Source organism: Lotus japonicus, chromosome 5, assembly GCF_012489685.1.
Source record: "Lotus japonicus ecotype B-129 chromosome 5, LjGifu_v1.2".
In the NCBI taxonomy this organism is placed as follows: domain Eukaryota; kingdom Viridiplantae; phylum Streptophyta; class Magnoliopsida; order Fabales; family Fabaceae; genus Lotus; species Lotus japonicus.
Window position 1 is genome coordinate 29,844,555 of NC_080045.1, and position 9,137 is coordinate 29,853,691.

Below are 9,137 nucleotides of genomic sequence, written 5' to 3' on the forward strand. Positions count from 1 at the left end.
ATTTTCTGTCATTTGCTTAGTTCAATCTCATTTTCTTGGTTTTTTCAAAAAAAAAAAAATCTCATTTTCTTGGCTCAAGTTATCTCATCATCTTGGCTCACGTTATCTCATCATAACAGGCAAAAAAAAAATAGATTCAAGACAGAATTAAAAACGCGGGAGTTTAAGGAACACGACTTTCATTTCATATATTATGTTACACCTTGCTGTTTTACGTCCTCATAAATCATACATGCAGAACAGCTGAGATTTCATAATCTAATATAAACTAAACTTTCTCTACCCCATTAGCTTCCTTAAAAGGTTACATTGAAACAAGGACAACAACCAGGTCCAATTTGCAGGAGACATGAGGATAATAAACCTAAGACAAGGCTGTCAGGTACCCACATTACCAGGCATATCAGGAAGGTGGCTATATAGACCAAGGCAATCTCAACATTTAATAGATGTCAGTTCGCAGCATTGATGTTTTACACCACCTAAATACCAAAACCAAAGATTTAGATACCTCTAGGTGGTGTATGAAAAGTTGGTAACCACATGTCCTCTGTTTAGATGTAGAGGTGAAAATTGGAGGAAGGAATATAAGTGGAAGGAATATATATGGAAAGAAAAGGGGTGTAAGCGGGTATGGTCCAATCCGCGAATTCGATCAAACCAATCCGAACCGAACACATGATGGTGGGTTGGAATGGATCATTGGTTCGGTTCGGATTTTTTTGGCTGAATCCGATCACAATCGGTTCGGGTACCGGATTTGGAGATTGAAAAACCGGTCAATCCGAACCAACTCAATAAATTGAGAATTTTTTACATTAAGCTCAAACACTTTCAGCGCATTACATTACATATTTATATTTGTATTAGAGATGTTAGTTTTATTTAGATTATATGGATTATGTCATTATCGAATGTTCTGCTCTTTAAAAATGTCATATTTTTTATAATTTTTCATGATTTTAGAATAATTTTCGTGCATATTTTCCAAATGATATTTTTTTATTTCAAATCAGACCATCCAAACCGAACCAATCCAATCGAGATTGGATTGGTTTGGTTCGGGTTTAGAAGTAAAAATCATGAAATCCGAACAAACCCAAACCGAACATATTTGATTAGTTCGGACATTTAAACACCCTAAATCCGTACCAATCTGGTCCGATTACACCCAAAGAATATAAGTAGAAAATGAGGTGATTTTGAAGTTGTTTGGATTGAGTGAAAATGTATGTAAAATAGACACAAAAGTAAGATAAAGGAAAATGAGTATGATGTGCAATTACAATTTCATCCTCTAGATGAACATAGTCAACGTACTGCACTATTATTAACATTTGTGAAACATAGGGTGTCATAGGACTTTTGATAAAGAAAGGTTTGCTTTTTCAGTTTTCCGTCCATACTTGTGTGGAAAACATTTTGGTGGGACCCATGTGTAAGTATTCCATCCCCCTCCATTTTCCATTGTTATCCAAACAACCAAGACTTGAGTTTTCCATTCAACTTTCATCCCCCTCCATTTTCCATTGTTTTCCTTCCACTTGTTTTCATGCTAAACAAACAGAGTATGTCAAGGAAAAAGATATCTGTTTACCATGTGGGCCACCACCTCTGACATAGTCATTAAGATCTTGGATTTATCTCTGTGATGAAGATCTATTTATTTACAAAATACCATTTACAACAACCCTGAAATGTAGCTTGAAAATTACCATTCATTAAAAAAACGTTACGAGAATTGTAGATATCCTACAGGGGATACAAAGAATTATACCTTGTGACCCGACAGAAGAACTCAGGGAAAACAAGTTGAGCGGAATCTTCAACTTTCTGCAATTTAATTTGAAAAGTTAGTCTATTAAATAGAACAATCACATATCCGAAGTGAATGGGACAGACATTAGTACTGGACTACTGACTTCATCAGTTGACTTATTATTGAATATGATACAAGAAATACTTAAAGCTCAGGCCAAGAAAAAACTATCAGGATTCAGACTTATGGATTTGACAAGTCGTAATGATTGCTCCCTAGAAATATTTGGAAAGTTAGCATTTCATACAGATTACATAACTATGAAAAGCAACGTACAATGAAATACTAACACGTGCCCACTTGGAAGTTGAAGTTATACTACTGTAATTCATTTGATTTTGAAGAGGGGGGAGGGGAGTGAACGGCTACAGAAGTCAGGTGCAACTAGGGGGAGAAATAAGTTATCCTCCAAAAGAGAAAATTGAACATAAAAAGGAAAAAGGAAAAACAGATGTGTCTAAATGCAAATATTTTTTCAGAAAATAAATTACATGAACATGACAATAACAAAAATCACATGACATTTTTAAGTGATCATGTGACAATCACATTACCATTAAATTCTTTTAATCTTAACCGTTGATGGTTAAATCTAACGATCGTGATTTATTATCATTTTCTCACGTAAGATTACCTTTCTCATATGATACATCCCCTATATATAAAAGTCAATGCAAGAATAGAATTGTAATAGGAGAAATAATTCAATCACATGTAGTCAAAATAATATGGAGCAGCTCGTTGGGGTATATGAACAGGTTCAGCTTTAACTACAAAATCTGCTAATTCACCCATATACAGCCCTTAAGCCTAGTGTCTTCAATCTGGAAAGTGGTGCATAAACAGCCAACCCCATAAATGCTAGAGGTATAGCTCATAGCGAGAATTATGCTGAATTTTTTCTGCAATCTATATAATTTTTAGGCTTAAATATGTTTTTAAGTCATGACTTTTAATGACGAATCAAATTGGGTCCCTTCAAAAAATATCTTCCCTGAAAAATAAATCTAAATTGGTCCAATTGATGTTTCCTGCCTACATGTCATAATTTTGACTTAGTCAACAGCCACGTGGTGAGTGAGTCCAGTAAGCAGAGGTTGTTAGGATCCGAAAATATTTTTGTATTTTCTGAATAAGAGACTAATATTATTGAAATAATAAGGATAAATAAAAGACACAAGAGGCTGGTTCCTCCAAAAGGGCTGGTTCCCTTACAGAATCAAGTACTTAATCCCTGATTCTAAACTAAGGAGGGTACTCCTATTTATAATAAACTAATCCTAATAAGATAACTTAACCTCTAAGAAATAAAGAAGATATCCTAACAAAAATAAAAGATAACTTCCTAAAATACAATATTAGTTCCTAAAACAAAATATTGAATCCTAAATTAAATCCTTAATATTTAGATCCTAATAGAGGTGTCCCAGATTTTTCGCATCAGTTTAGGTCCCTCTGATTTTTTTAATCATTTTCAGTCTTTCCTCTTCCCCTTTCTTCTTCTTCCTCCATAACCACCACACCTGAACTTCAGAACAACCACACCTCCTCCAAGCCACCACCGTTGTTTCTGGCTAACCACCAACCTCAGCCCAGAAACCACCGTGAACCACCCTTCCTCCCTGCCACGAGCACCACCCTCAACCTCTCTTCACGCCCTGAACAGCAAAAATGGAATTTCTCAAACCATGTCTCTTTCTCAAAAATCTTTGTACCCACAAGTCCAATTCGCTAACCCAGATGCAAATTCCCCCTTCTCTCATGTTTTTCCTCCTCCACAATGTATCCCTCCATTGACACAAACAATGTCACTCCCGGGAATCTCTCATCGGAAACCCAAACACCACTTCACAGCCATCGAAATTTGGAATATGTTCTCATCACAGTTGAGCCCCAAACACCTCAACTGTGAAGGTGCTGTGGGGAAACGGGGATGTGGTTGGTAAGCATGGAGGAGGTAGGAAGAAGTCCAGAGGAGGAGGATGAGGAAGTAGATGTGTGTTTTTTCTGATGGGTATGTGGTGGTGGTGGTGGATTTGAGTTTGCAAATGGTTGCATTAAGGTGTATGGCTTGGACCAAGAAGTTTAAGCCTTGCTAAACTGCCTAAAACTGAAAATTCAAATAGAGTTTCATAAATAGGAATCATCAATTATTTTCTTATAGGTCCAAGTCTTCCTATTTATCACTTCCTCTACTATCACAGTTATAGATCTCTTTCTCATCACGCTCTTCAATCCAGACCCTTTTCATTATGTTTCTTAAGTAAAAAACCTATAATACCCCCTAAAAAATACGCACCTCTGCGGCGCTAAAGCACCACTACAGCGCTATTGACAATCCTGCTTTATGACTAAAGAAGATAGACCCTATTACCTACTACTAATGTTTCTAGGGGGAGCGGGTGAGAGGCACAAGGGTCATGCCCATCCAACCCTCTCAGTTTCCGCCTATTCTCTTAATGATATAGCAAACCATCACAGTAGATAGAAATAGGGAAACATGTATGCTGCTTAATGACATAACACCTTTACCCTACAAATAGGTAAAGTCTCATAATATTTGATAAAACATATGCTAAGCTAGTAAGCTGAGAAAAAATTCTTTAAAGACAATATTAAAATATAAACAATTCAGGACTCGGTTAACGTTCAGGTTAGAGTTCTGACCAATCCACCAAATATACAAAAGAAAGTATCTACAGATTCTTTTCCAAAAATAGCATTTAATAGCTTTTCACAAAAATCCAACTATGAGCACAAAATAAAAAATAAAAAAAGAATTTAATACAAAATTATAAAACAAGTAACATAAAAAACCATAGAGTATACATTTTAAAAGTTGATACAGTGTATCAATGTATTTTTCCATCATAAATAAATTACCTGAAACAAGTACATCAGGAAGCACTTGAGCTATTATCGGAACCTCTTCTGATACTTTAGAGGCACTCCCCACATTTGTGATAGCATGAGGCAAGGAACCATTGCTTTTCTTCACCACTTTTGCCTTTCTAAGTTAATCAATATAAATAAGTTTCAAGTTGATATAAAAAGGAATATCAAGGACAAGATGATAAAACTTGTGAATATCAAGAACTTCAGTTCAAACCTGATGAACTTTCGCTTCAGAATGCCTGCTTTCAGCTTTGTCGCCCCTTAGACCATGTAAAATATTATTTATATAGCTCTAGCAACTATGTAAAAACTGACGAGAAAGAATAAAAAATAAAGAGACGCAAATAAACAAGAAAAATTAATGTATATCACTCACCTGGTTTAAGAGTCATTGAGGTTGATACGGGTTTACGGTTGCCCCTCTCAGCTTTAATTGAAGCAATGACAGAATCAGCATTCATCCCCAATCCTTTTCTCCCTACCAGCCTTACTCCTAGCTTCTCACAAAGGAAATTCAATCTCATTTCATCACCGCCTCTAACCTCTCTTAGGTCAAGAAACTGTTGTCTTGACAATAAAGTGTAAACATGAAGCTGCTGCTGCTGATTAAAATGTGACTGAAGCTGCTGAAAGAGTAATTTGTTTGAGTATTGTTGATCTTGTTTTGCAACTTCATGACACCTCTTTCTAGATTCACCAAATGTTACCCTCAAGATTGCTGGTGACTTGGGGTCTGCATTCTTCTGAGCAAAAATGACAGCAAAGCTCCCAAATTCTACATCAGGTTCTCTGAATAAATCTGCCAGAAGAGAAGCACAAGAATGAGCATTTGAAGGGGTCTTCTCAACCTTCATCTTCAGTGATCGAATATTAGCAAAGTGGGACATATTTGAAGCTTCTCTTAGACCACTTAGAAAAGCCCCATGCATAGTAGCAGGATAGCGCCTAGTGGTTGCCTCCCCAGCAAAGAAAAGTCTACCATCTCCCACACTTTCAGCTAAAATATCATAATCATCACCTGAAGCTCCAACTGCAACATTTGAGTAAGAACCAAAACAGAAGGGATCACTACCCCATCTAGTACAGACAGTTTGGATAGGTTCAGGAACGTTGATTCCTTTTGGTTCATAAATACCTGCACCCAGATAAAGCATATTGTTTCAGACATATTATCCAAATAAAATAGTAACCAATACTCAGAAATTTCTGACTAGTTTGATTAGACTGATATTGAGCAGTTAAAAATTTTACAGAATCTTTTCAAAGGCAACTCAGAAAATTATTGCTGAGCAGATAAAACTAAGAAAAATATGATGGAATATTAAAAAGCTTTATTATCTCCGTAATATTAGTAATACAGGATTGCAACTTAACACAAAACCAATATATATTTCTAAATACAAATAAGCTACAAAACAGGATGGTAATCAGAAACTGATCAAGATTTGTTTGTAAGTTCAAGAAGAATGATAAGCAGTTCAATGAGCAAGCTTTTCACTTACCACTAAAAGCAGCATTTACAGGAGATTCCATGCAAAAAAGTATACATCTTGATTTTTATATACTCTGAACAGAACTTACAGCCCAAGACACATAAAAGAGAATAGAGGATAACTTGCAAAATACTTGATATAGACTTGCAATTTTTTATCCTGTAATTTAACTTATTTACTTTTTGAGAACCTTCTTATCTGGTAATTGAATTATTTGATTAATGACGGGAAAGAAATATCAAGTTACAGCTTTCACATAAAGACTACCCTTGAGAATTTGAAGAACCCGTGTGACTGCATCTGTAGGGGGCATGCTCTCAAATTTATGCGCAGCTTCCCCTGCTACTAAAGCAATCAACAGGGGACCACCAGCAACTGTTGCATAACTGTAAAACAAAAAAAATTCCCCACGACGGCTTGGATCATCCGAAAGATGCCCAAATGTGTCAAGATCTGTCTCCCAGAACACATGAGGAAAAAGCATAGCAACCTTGTTCAGTAGACCAAAACCCAATCTTTTTATTCCATCAAGTTTTCTTTGAGGCAATTCTGGAATAAATTTTATAGACCCTTTCTTTAACACACCTAGAGGAACAGTGCACAATGCCATATCACCCTCAAATACCTGACTTCCGGCAAGAACCTGCACTCCATTACTACTGTACCTAATCGTATGTACAGTTTTCTCATATAAAATAGGCACATTCTCAGCCAAGGCTTGAACAAGCTTTCCATTTCCACCAGGCAAAAAGCAGTGATCTCCTCCCATATCATACGGATCATCTTGGTCCCAAAATGCAAGTGAAAGATGTGATAGTAAACCAGCATTTGCATACTCCAAGTTCGCAAGATGCCAATTGAACAAGTTCATCTCCTCATCATTTACTGCATCCTTATAGACTTGCCTGAATGTGTCCAGCGCTGCACCAAGTGACACGTCAACAGAGACCTCCCCCATTAATTGCCTTAGCCTGCTAGCCTTGTCTAATAAACGGTTAAAAGCAGATTCCACCTTGACATCCGTATCAGGGTCAACAGGCTTTCCATCCACACGGTAGAGAGGACACTTATCTCTCACCTTATGAAGCATATCACCCAACTGCCTAGCCAGAATCCCGAGTGGGTTCCCCAAGGTACCTGTCAAAACACTCCCACCTAAATCAGCAGCTGCAGATACCCTATTCCCTACCTCCATTTTCTTGGTATAAACCCGTCCCCCAGCACGTTTCCTACCTTCTAACACTGTCACTTTGAACCCGAACCGCATGAGCTGCCGCGCAGCAGCCAACCCAGCAAGGCCAGCCCCAATGACAATTACAGCAGGCTTAGTCGGTTCAGCAGGAATTTTTTCCTTAATAGGGGGCGCAACACCAAAATTGATATAACCATGTGAGACCAGATAACTATAAGCAGCGTCCAAAAGGGAGTGATAATGGTGGGGTATATAATCAGTGAACATCTTCTTACTGACCCAACTGGACACATTTTCACGCCATTTAGCAATAATGTGGTTCCTAATGAGAGTGTAATTCACCTGTTCGATCCCACCGATGACGGTGAGAACCGCGGCTTCAATCTCCTCCTCCGTCAGGGAATCAGCCGGGAAACCAGCACTGAGTGCGATCATGGCCTCTGTTTTGGCTTCTTTGTTTATCACAATAATTTCATCGGAAATGTCAGAGGCAACTGAAACAGTGGCGGCATAGGAGGCAAGATCGTTGTTGAAGATGAGTGGAATCGCCGGATTGCGTTGGGACCTGCCACACCTCCTCTTCTTGGGGACAGAGAAAGAGAGGTAGTGGCTCACGCTAGGATTTTCGACAGAATTTGGGATTGAATCTAAGAAAATATTAGGGTTAGGGTTAGGGTTTTGTTCAGGATTCACCTGAAAGCCAGAAAATTGGGTTGATGGATCCATCACGCCTTTTCGTGTGTCGCCGGAATCCCCACGGACCACCGCAACCGAACCGTTCAAACTCGCCTATTCTATCCACCTTCTTCCAAAATTTGATTATGATTCAATTTTTTTTTTAAGTAAAACCAGCGGTGACTAGAAGAATTCATAACTCTTTTGCAAATAAATCTCTTTCAAAAAAAATAATAATAAATAAAACTTCTTCTTCTAACTCTTACCCCTTGAATTATCATTCGGGATAATCCTTTTGCAATTAGACCCTTCAACTTCATTTTTTTTTATACATCGGAAAATAACTTATTTTTTTAAAATCAACTTTGATTTCAATTTAATTAATCCATGAACTTTTAATATCATTATAATAATTATTTTTTTTTAACCAGAGCTAACTCATAAATAATTAATAAATCATTGTCATTAATATTTGTTAAAGAGTTTAATTTTGATGCACCGACGGTGTAAAGTTTTTTTACACCGTCAACCAATCAGATTTCAAGGATGTGACATGTCAATTAAAAAAATTAAATGAAAAGAGAGATTTTCTCACATCCTTGAAATCTGATTGGTTGACGGTGTAAAAAAACTTTACACCGTCGGTGCATCAAACTTTTTCTCTTTGTTAAATCATAAATACTAATAGTTTTCAATTTTTAATTTATTATAATAATTTTATCTTTTGAACCTAACCCTCCAAATGGGTTCACAAGTTATTATTATGATTCAAGAAGGTCTATCTAGGTTCCCTTTGTTGACAGAAAGAATCCCTCATGTAAGGTTGTTTGCCCAAATAACCGAGTGAGAAATATTAGGTAAGGACCAAACTTCCGAGGGTATTGTATTGTCCTCTTCAAATTGTAAAAGCTAAAGTCAATTGTCCTCAAATTATTGCAACCACCAAACTCTTTAGAGACCACCCCCCATAAAGGAGATTATTATCTAGAAGCATCTTCATCAAAGCCAATGGAGAACAGCAACCCTCGATCGATTTTGAAACCAAAACAGAGCATAGTTAAGT

At 37.0% G+C, this 9,137-nt stretch overlaps 1 protein-coding gene across 4 annotated transcripts; it reads right to left on the reverse strand.

Moving 5' to 3' along the window:
* Positions 1-1,197: 1,197 nt before the first annotated feature.
* LOC130721202 (protein FLOWERING LOCUS D) lies at positions 1,198-8,250 on the reverse strand. 4 transcript variants are annotated; one of them, XM_057571959.1, is made up of 6 exons: positions 6,475-8,249; positions 5,091-5,849; positions 4,929-4,974; positions 4,703-4,830; positions 1,778-1,833; positions 1,198-1,659 (listed from the first exon to the last, which is right to left on the reverse strand). In XM_057571959.1, exons 1-5 carry the CDS (start codon positions 8,123-8,125, stop codon positions 1,826-1,828), a joined length of 2,592 nt encoding a protein of 863 aa, XP_057427942.1. In that variant the 5' UTR covers positions 8,126-8,249; the 3' UTR covers positions 1,198-1,659; positions 1,778-1,825. The 4 variants fall into 4 exon arrangements, with proteins under 4 accessions (XP_057427942.1, XP_057427939.1, XP_057427941.1 ...); XM_057571956.1 differs by having other exon boundaries at positions 1,198-1,692; XM_057571958.1 differs by having other exon boundaries at positions 1,198-1,703.
* Between the last annotated feature and the right edge of the window lie 887 nt (positions 8,251-9,137).

Coding starts and splice junctions, on each gene's coding strand:
- LOC130721202 (XM_057571957.1), bottom strand. CDS start 8,125: ATGGATCCATCAACCCAATTTTCTGGCTTTCAGGTGAATCCTGAACAA. Junction 4,975..5,090: donor CTCAATGACTCTTAAACCAG/GTGAGTGATATA, acceptor ACATGGTCTAAG/GGGCGACAAAGCTGAAAGCA. Junction 4,831..4,928: donor CTGAAGCGAAAGTTCATCAG/GTTTGAACTGAA, acceptor TGATTAACTTAG/AAAGGCAAAAGTGGTGAAGA.